The sequence below is a fragment of the Eurosta solidaginis genome, chromosome 2, assembly GCF_040869045.1.
Source record: "Eurosta solidaginis isolate ZX-2024a chromosome 2, ASM4086904v1, whole genome shotgun sequence".
NCBI lineage: Eukaryota > Metazoa > Arthropoda > Insecta > Diptera > Tephritidae > Eurosta > Eurosta solidaginis.
In genome coordinates, this window is record NC_090320.1 from 74,107,733 (window position 1) to 74,121,653 (window position 13,921).

The 13,921-nt window shown below is 37.8% G+C and overlaps 1 protein-coding gene across 1 annotated transcript; it reads left to right on the top strand.

Moving 5' to 3' along the window:
• Positions 1 to 1,565: 1,565 nt before the first annotated feature.
• On the top strand, positions 1,566 to 8,975 carry LOC137239923 (gastrula zinc finger protein XlCGF49.1-like). The gene is made up of 7 exons (XM_067765728.1): positions 1,566 to 2,967; positions 3,038 to 3,497; positions 4,229 to 4,684; positions 4,754 to 5,432; positions 5,494 to 5,593; positions 8,031 to 8,392; positions 8,452 to 8,975. Exons 4-6 carry the CDS (start codon positions 5,357 to 5,359, stop codon positions 8,086 to 8,088), a joined length of 234 nt encoding a protein of 77 aa, XP_067621829.1. The 5' UTR covers positions 1,566 to 2,967; positions 3,038 to 3,497; positions 4,229 to 4,684; positions 4,754 to 5,356; the 3' UTR covers positions 8,089 to 8,392; positions 8,452 to 8,975.
• Positions 8,976 to 13,921: the final 4,946 nt, after the last annotated feature.

Here is a 13,921-nt window from a genome sequence, read left to right on the forward strand (position 1 = left end):
AAAGCACAGATGCAGCTCCTCCAATTCCCAACCCTTTAGTTCAGTTGCTGTTGTTGTTGTGGGATTTCGTGCCAGGTTATGTGGATCCTTTCGATAATGTGAAACTGTGTTGTCGTGAATTTTTGTTGTTACTCGTTGTGGTAATTATTGTAGTTGCCGTTAAATTTTATTTTTTTTTCTTCTTTGTACTTGTCGCGGCCCATGGCTGCCTCGGGTATCTGATTTCAACTGAAAACCAGTTCGTTCCTTCGGTGCGCTCGTTGCGCCAGCAGGGTGGCGGTAATCCTTTAGGGAGAATTCCCAGGGATTTAGATTATGCACTGAATTTTATCGACGCGAAACTTTTGAAAAACCACGCACTTTAAAATAAAACTTTAAACTTTTTGTTGTACACAATCGAGTTTGAAACGCGCACTTTTAACTTGGCACTTTAACCTTTTAAACACTTAACTTGGTGCAAGCAGCACAGACCGCGACTTTCGACTTTAATCATTAAACTATGAAGCGGACCCCCTTTTATAGGCACTTTTACCTTGCGGCATTTTCCTGGTCACCGTTCAGCAAAGCCTTCCAGCCACGGTCGAACTTAATCGTGATCGGCGTCATAGCGGGTGCACCTATGCACGTATATGTATCCAACTAATCAACCACTAATACATGCGCGTATTTGGAGAAGTGTGTGTAAGCTAAAAACTAAAAAGGGGAACAATTTCTGTATGCCGTTGCATACTACCTGTTCATATACCCGGTTGTGTAAAAAAAAATAAAAATAAGCGTTAGGGTTGACTTCAAAGGCTGTCGTTACAACCCCTATTATGAATTTTCATACGATAGACGATAAACGCTTCCTAGCGTATCGTAAAAAATCAGCTTTCATATTGCGATTTCCACACGCCCGATAGATGTACTATTGTGAATGACAGCAGAGTTTTGTTTACAAATTTTTTGTGAATCTATACGAAACAGATAACAAAACGTAAATACTAATAATTCATTTGTCTTGTACGTAAAAGTGGCAAACGTTTTTAAAAGCTGTTATAATAAAATGTTTTCTGCAACCTCTGTTACCTTTTATATAAGCTCAAATGGACAAATTGACGAAACTTGCATAGATTCCACAGAAAGAAGAAAATTGAGAGATGCTTCCAATCTTCTTGAAATGAACTCTACACTGTAAGTACTTGACATACTAAAAGTAAAAAAAGTTAATTAAACAAAATTGATGTCAGAGTATGTCTTAACAGAAATAGAAGGCAGTTTGCGCGCCCGTAAAAATAGGTCATTTATCCCAAATATTTTGAAGGTTTGTGCCACTTTAAGGCTTCTTGCGCAGGGTGTTGCAACAGAGTGTTGGGAATGACCCTGTAGTTGGATTATTTTGGATTATGTAATAATTGTATATTTACTTTTATTTAAATGGTTCCCAACGTATGGTGGAAAAATTTATCAACGATAGCTAGCGTAGAAAATTGAACAACGTATGCGATAGTTAGCGCATGGCAGTACCACGATAAACGATAAACGCTAACGATCGGGTTTCACACGCTAGAATTTATTTCATAATACGCTAGAACAAATTGCAAGCGTTTATCGTGTATCGTACGACTTCATAATAGCCCTGCAAAAATCGTGTGACCAAAAACGCACACAGCCACACGAATTTTTGACAGGGGTGACGATTTGGAATGAAAAATTGTGCAAATGAAATAGCATGCTGACAAATTTTGCTTTCCCACAATGTATCGTGCTCTCTCGCACCTATTATTTTCATAGGGATAGCAAAATACGTCATTTTTGCGTGCAAAAAAAAATCGCCATTTCTAATTCTGCAGAAAAGTTGAAAATTTTTTCAATTTGTGTGATTTACATTTTGCAGAAATTAATATACGCATTCTTTAATATTTTTTGGTCTACTAAAGTGTGTTTTAGCAAAAAAACTCATATCAATGTGTGCATGTTTATAAAGAAAGAAAGTGAAATATGTAATTGCATAGTATAAGTAATCGTGAGCAATTCTAATGCAGAATAGTAAATTTTGATTTCCACAAACATACAAGGAAAAAATTCTTGTTACCATTAAGATTTATTATCCAAAATTGAAAAAAAAAGATTAGAAAATTCGGTGTAAAAAACGGCTATGTGTGCAATAAAATAGCCTCTCTTGTTGAGATACCCATCCATGGTCTCCATTAATTATTGTGGTGACGGAGGTGTGTTTGCAGCAGCAAAGTGAACCCAAACAGTGTAGGTCGTGGTGGTTGTTGTTCGTGGTCCGCATCAACTGGACCAGGTGGGGCAATGACGCCACATCCAGTTATACCAAGGTATATACCACAACAGCAACCGGGTAATGCAAGGCCACGATAGCAGCAGCAACAACCTCCCAAGGCTGGCTATCATCGTTGTTTTATAAAAAAACAGTGTTGTGCATCTTTATTGCTTAAATATTTCCTCTGTTGAAACAGTTTCCACGATTCACTATTCAACGAAAGCAGCAGCCAGCGTATGCCACCACCGAACAGCTGATAACAAAAACTTGGATGCACAGCAGTTTAAAGCCAAAATGGAAGTTGAGGAAATATCTGAATAGGACTCTCATGTACCTTTCAACTTCATATGAGAAGCGTCTCGATGTTATAGACCTAAATCCTTATGGTTGTCCGAATCGCTTTCTGGATGGCGCTATACAATCACTGACGGGTGGGGTTAATTACTTGTAACTGCGAATGGTATGGCTGTGCTGGCAGGCAATACGCCTGAAGCCTGCAATGCCAAAAATAGTTCTGTGCCTTTGCGTATGAAATGCTGCCATGATATGGGATTGCGTATACTATTGCATTGCATTGAAACGCACTCTAATCGTTATGGAAAATATATTGAGCCACTCTTGAGCATTTCTGCCAATTTTTATATACGCGTATTTGTGCGTATGCATAGTAGTCAAGCGAAGTGTAAATATAGCATGAGGTTGGTATACAGCATTTTGGCCTTTTACCACAATCCAATTACTTACCATATCTTTATATTATGAACACAGCAAACAATGAATGGTATTTCAATGCACTGGTTGTGATACCTATACGCTACAGCCTATGGGTATTGTAAAAAGCAAGATCTCAGATAAAGGCAATGGGGAAGTATAATTCGGTATACCAACTGTTAATACAAATTGTGCGCATTGCGGTGATAAACATCATGTAAGTTTCAACTATCCCACTTAAGTATTTAAACTCGAATAAATCAAATTTTTTCCTTCTTACTTAATTGGTGCTTAACCGTTTAAACGGTGATGTCCGTTCAAAAAGGCGCGTCAGTCGCTTTTTCAGAGGGTTAACTGGCACCAATTGTTCACACCAAATTGTTTCTTATATTCCCAAATATAGATGGGCGGCCACTTTGGTCGCATCCCATACATGATCCAACGTTTGTTGAAGAATTGCTATAAATCATTGAAGAAAAACCGCTACGTGATTTGGACACACAACGTCGTTTAAAAGGTGTGTTATTGGCGGTATGCCTGAACTTGTATTGGGTACATGAGTTTTTATGTAAAAAATATTCATCATATCCAACATCAATACCTCGCATTCAATTGTGGACGCTGTACGCACTACATTGGGTTCACGTAATATGGACAAGCATATTGTTGATTCCGGTGGTAAGGCCACAATTTCAAATGATGGGGCAACCATTAAGAAACTATTGGATAAAATAATAACACAACGTAGCGTGCTCAAGTGGTATAAGCTTATCTGGAAAAGATATTTCGTAACGAAAACCCTGGAAGATTACCGCGCCTTGTCTGCTGTGGTTCAACAAAATATAACTTGGATGTTTGTTGCTCTTTTTCAATTTTCCTGAATACAAATGTCTGGATTGGAAAAATTTCAAGCAAATAAAGCTTGCCGTGCAAAAGTCAAGAAATTACTTGTCATGCAACGGTAAATGCTTATAAATATATCATTAAAATTGCATGCTTGTTTATGATGAGCCATTCGAGTGAGCATGGAGATGGATGTTTTAAATACTGTAGAGTAAATTGGCTTACTATATAAGAATTTGAAATTTTTCCAAATCTTTGACTAAAAAGTAGCTACTAGCTTGTAGAACTTTATTACTTTACTTTTAAAAAGATAAATCACTTTAGCATGGTAATATATACCTAATATTAAAAATTAATACAAACAATATCTTCAACATTTTTTTCTCGATTCACGAACACATTTAGAAAGGCTACAACGCCTGCTAAAGAGCCGGTATCTTGCCAACGCTTTAGCTTGGATTTAGAAGAGGATCTACAAACATTGCTAGAAGCACGCGCAGCTCCTCATGTAGCGAATGTGGATCAACACGAAAGTAACGTTGCTGTTAGCGGAAATGCAATGAACAAACTATTTGAAATGGAGGATGAAAATAAATCCAACAATGCAAACACTATAAAGAGGATTCCTTATAATTTTTCAACTAAGGCATCTTGTGACGAAACTATATTCGAATGCCAACTGCAACGTATGTACGTCTAATGAAAGTTTTATGGCTTTGGAAAAAATGTGTGATAAAACAGCATCCGATCCTGACAGCACACTATTTAAGTACATACATAGCGAGAAGAAGGATATGGTTAAAGAAGATGCTAAAAAGCGCAGCGCCGATGGAAACTATTTTAAAATCCCTTGTAAACAAGGTAAGTGAATATACAACATATTGAAAGTTGATAAGATTGCGTGGTATAAATTTAATAATATAATCTTAGAACTACAAGAAATAGATGAAGAAGCACAATCACTGTAACGTCTATTGCATGACTTATGCGTACAGGAGCAGCATCAATTGGATAATGAAACTCCTTTAAAAAGTATTGATGTAACACTACTAGAAGATATTGAAGCGCCATCTAAAATGTGGGACTCCACAATAGTGGGCGATACCACTTTACAAACTTCACCTTTGAAAATGGTGAGACTTCTCAGACCATCTACTATACTAGAGGAAAATTGCGAAGATCAGTCTAATAGTTCTTTGGGTGGTGATGATGCATCATCACACATAAGCTTTCAAAGCGCTCAAAAAGGCAGTGAAACTTCAGCGACAACAAGCTTTTAAAAAAAAAAGCTTTACCTACGCTCTAAATCTACGCCGTCATATACGTACTCATACCGGTGGAAAACCATACAAATGCGAATACTGCGAATGCACCTTTGCTGTAAGCGGTCCAGTGCTGTCGCATTTACGTACACATCTGGGCAAAAATATTCATAGATGTGAGTTTTGCCCATCAACTTTTCCTCACTTTACGGAGTTACGTACGCATTTAACTACGCACAAAGACGAAGATCCAGAAACGCGGGAGCGAAATATGACAGCCTTAAAGCAAAATTTGGCCACTAAAATTCAGCAGCCGCCAAAACCCAAACGAAATTTCTGCAACAAGGGTAAAGGTTTATAAGACTGCGATTGTAAATGATATTCATTTTACTGATCGTTAATTCACAGATTTTACAACTTCATCTAAGCTAAAGCGCCATATACGTATGCATACCGGCGAGCGACCACACTCGTGCTCAGAGTGTGGGAAATCATTCTCATTGAAATCGTAAGAATATACAATAGGGTTCAGAGTTTGAACGGCCGGCAGTTAAAAATGGATTTATTTTAAAAGTTAATAAAAAAACTTATATCTAAACATATCCGTAAAACGAAAGGCACAAAAACAAAAGCTCAGTAAAAATGGGACAACTAAATGAAACCTTCTATCCATATCGCCTGCTGATTGGAATATCACCCGGTTGTTGTTGTAGCAGTTAGGTGGGGCGAAGCACTGCTACAACAATATCACCCGGTCTCGGGTGCCGTTTCGAAAAGCACCTTTCTCAGAAAACATTTGAATAACCCCGTATATTAGAAAAGCCCTATCACAGAATTCGGTTGAAGAATGCCCTAACTCAGATTTGGCTTCAAAAATGACCGATCTGAGCTCAAATACAACACATTTTGACAATAGCTGGAGTGTTTATGAAACAAATTCTAAGATAGGCCGTTCTTCAAACGAATTCTGAGAAAGGAAGTTTTTGGAACGGCAGCCGAGATTTGGTGATATTCCACTCAGCAGCCGATATGAATATATGGTAAGTCTCATTTTTACCGACCTTTCCTTTCCTTTTTAAAAATGTGCTTAAAAAAACCTTTTTCTTTTAATGCACTCTTAAAATGAATCCATAAGCACTGTAACGTTAACAACTTTTTCATACTTGTTTTTTGATTTGTATTGAGAGTGGCGATTTTAATATTAGAACGGCTAATTTAGACAATTAAAATAACAAAAATTACTACAAAGCCAAATTTTAGTGAGGACCTCTAGTTTACCATAAAAATATTAAAATTAAAAGTCCCCATCTATCCTATTCGAGCTAAAAAAAATTACTCGAGGTCAAAGGTCATTGCCTTAATAGCACCGCAGAAAAATTCCTCCAATTCTTTTCTCCTAGAGAGAACAATAATTGGGGAATAGGAATTTCGAATCTTCGAAGTCAGCTGATTTGCCAATTGAAATTTTGTTGCGCATTTCTATTTTTGTTAACAAATTAAAAGTTTAGTTATTGTTGCGAATTTGTTTAAAATTGAGAAAAAAAATATAAGCAAAGCAACAGGGAGCAACAAACGAATGATGCAACCATCTTTCACACGTTGTTATTGTAGCAGTGCTTCGCCCCATCCAATAGGTGCGACCGATCAGAAATTATCATCAATATCCTCTAACGGAAGTCCAAGGAAACTTGCTGTTTCGACAGGGGGGACCATAATGAAAGGGGTGTTAGAGGCGTTAGTTCCACATTACAATTAAAGAGATGGTTGGTGTCATGTGGGGACACATTGCAAGCGGGGCATACATTTTGTATGTCGGGGTTGATTCTGGATAGCTAAGAGTTTAACCTGTTACAGTATCCAGAACGAAGTTGAGCTAGAGTGACTCGATTTTCTCTGGGGAGTATGCGTTCCTCTTCCGCGAGGTTTGGATACTTTTCTTTGAGTACTGGATTCACCGGGCAATTCCTAGCATAAAGGTCCGACGCTTGTTTATGAAGTTCACCAAGGACCTGCTTGTGTTTTTTCGCTTCATACGGCTGGGTTCTCAGGAGCCGTATTTCCTCAAAATGCTTACGGAGATGACTCCTTAGGCCCCTAGGCTGTGCTGGTTGACCAATCAGATGTCTGTTGGGATGCTCAGGTTTCTGGGTATTCAACAGGAACTGTTTGGTCAGCATCTCATTTCTCTCCCTGATGGGGAGTATTCTCGCCTCATTATGCAGATGGTGTTCTGGGGACATAAGAAGACAGCCCGTGGCAATTCTGAGAGCAGTATTTTGGCAGGCCTGTAGCTTCTTCCAGTGGGTAATTTTTAGGCTTGCCGACCATATGGGTGACGCATAGCACTTAATCGGCTGGCTAATTGCTTTGTGCGTAGTTATGAGCGTTTCTTTATCCTTTCCCCAGGTACTGCCAGCGAGGGATTTGAGGATTGTAGGAGGAATGTAGATCCTGATGAAAGTTACACCCAAAATTTTAAGGTGTAAGACAGTCGGTAGGGTAATGTTATTTGGTCGACATTTGGCGCGGCCATGTTTTAAAAAAGATCACCGATGATTTGGTTGGTTACAATATCAGGTTTCGCGAGGCGACAAAACTGGAGAGATTGGCGAGATAGCTTTTTAGTTTATTACAAAGCTCATCGGTGTAGGAAACAATAGCATAGGTGTAGAAGCAATAGTGACTCCTTCTGGTGGTAAAGGTAGCTATTGATATGTAGAAGTTAAACAGAAATTTGATGAATATGAGTTTTTTTTTAAGTTATTGCAAAAAAGCGTTGAGGATTTTTAATATCTTACGAGGTACCTTCGTACATGTTTCTAAGAATGAAGAATGAGACCTATTCAAACTTCGCTATACTTTAACATACGATAGTTTACCCCATTTTAACACAACTATCATTTATTGATTTTATTAAATTTTATAAAATGTTTCTTCCTCCACAGTTCCATTTCCGTATTGGATGGTAAATATGGCTTTCGCATTTTCTCCATCAATAACTGACAAGGTGGAAAAAATATATGCGTGTAAATCGCAACATATCTTGGTCGAGCGTTTCTTCAATAGCTCTCTAGTGGTGATGGTGACAGCAGAGAAACCCAACTGTTTACAAATGTTACAATATATCAATTGCGTCTACGGCTCAAATACCCACAGTATATAATGAATCCAACGCACCTAATTGTCTGCCTAACGGATAGTATACATATTCATCAAATCGAAAATATTGCATCAAACGAACTGGGTCTGAATACTGAAACAGTACACATATTCAAAATCGATGAGGAGGCTGTGATGATGGTATAGGGTGAGTTGTTGAATAACATACGAAAACCACTTTAACCCATTTATATATTTGCATTACAGCTAAAGCTTTACAAACAGCAAAAATTGCTGGCGCCATACAATTGGAAAAGGCAGTGAAGCATTCATCACACTGTACGGATGGTGTAAAGTTAGAAACTGCTGTTGTAACAGCTGCCACCGACACAACGGTCATCTCTACTTCGCCGAGTAACGGCTCGTCCGACTATCTATCGAAGACAGTATAATCATATATTTTGCCAACACAGGTTAGCGATGTGCTTGCACAGGAAAAGATTTCAATTGGAAAACAAAAACCAATTAAGAGAGTTTATGTTATTATTAAAGTACTTACTTTTCTTTATATCAATTGTATTAATTTAAGTTGCAATATCACGTACATATATAATAAGGAATGTGATACGATTGCTGTCGGAATTAGATTTGAAACCAATCAATACTCCTGCTATGGGTTGCAGAATTATTGCTTGAATGATTAGATTTAGAACAATAATAAGTCTGACGCAATTACTAGTCGTACATTTTTAAGTTCATCAATTACGACAGCAATCGGATTCCACGACACCTTTGAATATTCTTGATCTGAAAAAAAAGAGTAAATCTAATCTAAATTTCTAATTAGCTTTAAGTTGTAGATTTAAATTGATTCAAATAATTGGAGTTTTTTCTAAAGCTTAAAATTATTTTCTCTTCGCTTGGAAAAGATTTCAATGGGAAAACGAAAACCAATTAAGCGAGTTTATTTATTATTAAAGTTCTTCTGTTTTATATGAAAATAATAAATATTGAAAATTCAATTTTTTTGGTTCATATTTTATTCATATGGCTGCTCCAGGTAAAGTAAATCTGCAGGTAAAATACACGTTATATGGCGGTTATATAAATGGTAAAACCGCAGTAAAATTGATTGTCAAATGGCTTGAAAAAGTAGAGTGAAATGACGGAAAAATGACCGCCATTTGACGAGCATTGTGACGTGTGTGAGCAGCACAGTGCTATGCTCACATCCTATAAGTGGGAGCGGAATACACGATCACATTAATAGGAACGAAACGGAAAATTTGGTCACAAAAGTTCATCACGCCCATGCAAACGGGACTATGAATATAACCGCTGCAGAAAGTCACAATGACCGTAAAATGACTAGTAAAATGACGTGGAGCGTTTTTGCAGGGAGGGGTGTAAGTGTGTTATCTTATCTGTCAACTGCCTGACAGGCTGTTCAATATGGCTACTTTTCGCGTTTTGACAGGCTGTTCAATATGGCGGCGCCTATCTTCAGCGGGAGATAGAAAGAGAGACAGAATGAGACAGCGATAGTCAAATACAAATCAGGTGATCCAATCACTTTGGAATTTTGACGTTTATGCAGAAGATATCACACTTAGTGATCATTCACAATGATGTAAAGGGTCTGACAAAGTTCACATAAGGGCCAGTTAATGGTGACTTAACCATAACGAGATAAAACAGCTGATCGAACCAACTTTATGGAAGCGAAAGTTGACATAGTCATAACCATATTTTTACTTATCCCTATCAAATTGGCATCAGTTATTGGTGGCTTAACCTAAACATATACCACACAAAATTATACTATTTTCACACAGACGGCTTATTGAATAATAAAGGCAATTTTTTACATTAAGACGCTTATTGAGCTCAATCTTCCCTACAAAATTCGAATCTATAATTATTTCATTAGTAGCTAATCGAATGCCTAATGAAGTCAAAAGCACAATGCAACTCTGTTGGCAGCGTTCCGCTTCTTATACAATGCAACTCTGTTGGCAGCGTTCCGCTTCTTATACTGTTTTCACACAGAAACTTAAGGATCTCATTTCACCTGCTAATGAAATCGTAAACTTTTTGCTTTCACACAAAAGTAACTGCTCGATTATTATGAAGGATGAGACAGACAATCATGGCGGAACGATACAAGGTGGGAGCATGGTGACATACCTACAAACAAACAAAATTCCATGTACTTGTAAATTCGATGGACAAATGTTAAAATCGTACTGCGCCGGTAGTTGATGTATCAAATCAAATAAAAAAGGTTATAATCAGCTGTTCGATGCGGCCACCTTGTATCGTTCCGCCATGCAGACAATGACATTTGCTTTGACAAATGACATTTTTAAGCACTGAACACACCTAAAACTAAGAAATGGAAACGGAAGCGGAACGCTGCCAACAGAGTTGCATTGTGCTTTTGACTTCATTAGGCATTCGATTAGCTACTAATCGAATAATAATAGGATCGAATTTTGTAGGGAAGATTGAGCTCAATAAGCGTCTTAATGTAGAAAACTGCCTTTATTATTCAATAAGCCGTCTGTGTCAAAACAGTATTACCCTGCAAAAATCGTGTGACCAAAAATGCACACAGCCACACGAATTTTTGACGATTTGGAATGAAAAATTCACCAAATGAAATAGCATGTTGACAAATTTAGCTTTGCCACAATGTATCGTGCTTTCTCGCACCTACTATATTCATAGGTATTCAGCCCAATTCTAAACGAAAATTTCGTGCGAGTTTTTTCCCTTCTCCCATTCCTCGTATTCTAAATAAAAATTCCTTGTGAGTTTTTTCACTTCTCCCTTTCCTCCTATTCTGAACAATGTTCGAAAAAGCGGAAACCGGTTATGGGAGAAAAGTAGGTATTATGAATGTGAGGGAGAGGGAGATTTCTTTGCCATTTCATAGGAGTTTTTTCACTAGTTAAATTAAAGGGAATGCATCAAAATAGTTAAAGGAAACTGGTTCTTTTAAGAAAGAACACATATTACATACAACAACCACAATATTCTTTAAGTCGAAAAGTATATCATAAGCAACGGAAGAGCTCTTTGTATATTTGATGCAGCCATCCAGAAATTGCGCAAGGATTTTTTAAGAAGGCTTAATTAGATTTTGGCATATGGCGAAAGGCGAACTCAACTCGACGTGGCCGCCAGAAAATTGCTTAGCAGAATGAAAGCAGGCAACTCCGGCGGATTTGTGTTATCCCGCCGTCTTCTTCTTATGCTCCTCTGTTGATGTTGCTGTGGCACCAATTCATTGCTCATTTCAGTGAATACCACATGAAATGCAATAATGTGCATTGTTTATACTTTATTTCTTAATTTCAAACAAATTCGCAGCAATAATTAAACTTTTCAATTTTTTAAACAAAATTAGAAATGAGCAACTAAATTTCAATTGACAAAACAGCTGACTTCGAAAATTCGAAATTCCTATTCCCCAATTTTTCTTCTCCCTAGGAGAAAAGAATTGGAGGAATTTTTCCGCGGGAATAAAAAAAATCCGCGAGAGCAAAATTCCGCGAGAATATTTGGAATTAGTCTGATTGTGAAATATGTCATTTTTGTGTGGAAAAAAATTTTCAGCGAGTCCGCCATTTTCCGCGAATTGAGCTGCAGGCCTGTGCTAATTTTGGAGCATTAAATTAAATTAAATTAAAACAACAAGCAACAACAACAACCGAACAATAACTTTATAGCTGGTCAATATGGTGAAACAGCTAAGGCGCCGCCTCAAGCCAATGCGCCAACTTCCATAGATTCGCCATCGCCTCCAGCAACAACACCGCCAGGTAAAGCTGTACCTGGTGGTCCCAATCAGATGACTATAAATAGGGCAAATATACCTGGCTTGCCTCATAGTTTGTGTTTAATAAATTTTGTTATTTTTCTAGACTGGTCAACCACCAGTTTCAGCTACACCACCAACATCAAGTGCAGGCGTTTTGCAGCTCCATACCAGCACACAGGTGAATAGCAAATGCCACCGAAATCGTGTCCAATGCCACGACAGTCTGGTCTAATGCAGTCACAATCCGGTCAAATGCCACCTCAACACCATATGCACCAGCCATTTGGTGGCCATGAGATACATGGTCCTCCAGATATGCCGCCCGCATCAGCTGGACCAGGTGGGGCAATGACACCACATCCAGTTATACCAAGGTATATACCACAACAGCAACCGGGTTATGCAATGCCACGATAGCAGCAGCAACAACCTCCCCAGGCTGGCTATCTGCCAATGCCACAAAATGCGGGCTATCCACCACAACCTCAACATCCAGGTTATCCTCTACAACAACCAGGTGCACCACATGGTTGCATGGTCAAATGATGCCACCAACACAACCTGGACAGACGCCAATGCTCAGTCAACCACCCAAGCCGGGTCAACCCCCAATACCCGGACACTTCCGGACGTCCTGGTTATAATGTATGCTAATACAACTAATAATTTACAAATTTGCTGATGATTATTTGTGTGTTATTTTCTTTAGCAACCACCTCCACCTGTTACTGGTAACTATCAACAGCCGCAACAGTATGATCAAGCCCAACGCCGTTTAGATCCCGATCAGATGCCAAATCCGATAAGCATTATCATTGAAAATCAAAATAGCGCTGGTGGTGCTTTTATTACTAATGAACAGGGTTTATTACCACCATTGGTGACCACAAAATATGTTGTAGAAGATCAGGGTAACTCCTCGCCACGTTACGATAGGTATCGATAATCGAAATTAATGTTTTGTTTGGCAATTACATTGATCTTTCTTCTTTGCAGGTCGTCTTTGTATTGCATACCTGCAACAGCTGATTTATTAAAAACAACAGTGTTGTGGCGGATTACTTGGCTTGTGCGGTGCGGGTGGACTTCTCTGGCGGGAGTGGGCTGTATGGGTGGCTTATCACTCACAATTGCAGTTAGCCCAAAAGAAAACTCACTAGGCTTTTGTTCACTTTACTTTAATTAAGTTAACTTTAGTGGGTTGTACATAACTACAAGTTTAAATTCAATGTACTATTAAAAAAGGCAAGTAAAGTAAATCACGGGCGGTCGTGTCAGCAGCAAGATATATAATTACAATAGCAAAAAAAAGTAAGTAAGCAAACGTCAAAAAGCAAAGTAGTGATAAAAAAAAACCCCACCTTATCGACGTATATGATCATTGTAAATTTTACCAAGTAGCGCAACTAACAGCTGATTGGTAAAAATTCGCACATTCACACGCACAGTTCTCGACTCAGTTTCAAAAAAAAACTTTAGATTATTTAATTCAAATTTTAAAGTAAGATAATCCTTACAAATTTATGTATACAGAATATATATGACGTTTTTGTTGTTATTAAAACAATAGTTTTATTTATATTAAAGCTTTTATCATTTTTTTTTTTAACTTTGAAAAATTTCCGAACACCATTCCTTCATTATATGACATTCAACTGCCTAGTCCACTGCCTTCCACTCTATTCGCAACATAACCTCTACTTAAGCTGCCAAACTATATAGTAAACAATGTATATGATACACTACCATATCGGCACCTAGTTAACATTACGAAGAGATTCAAGACAACTTTAAGATCCAACATGCCGCCGCCCTTGAACTATATATGTACATATGATATGTTCAACTTAATCTTATAATAAATATTTCAAGGTATTTGACAATAAATATTTAAATATAAAGAAATTACAA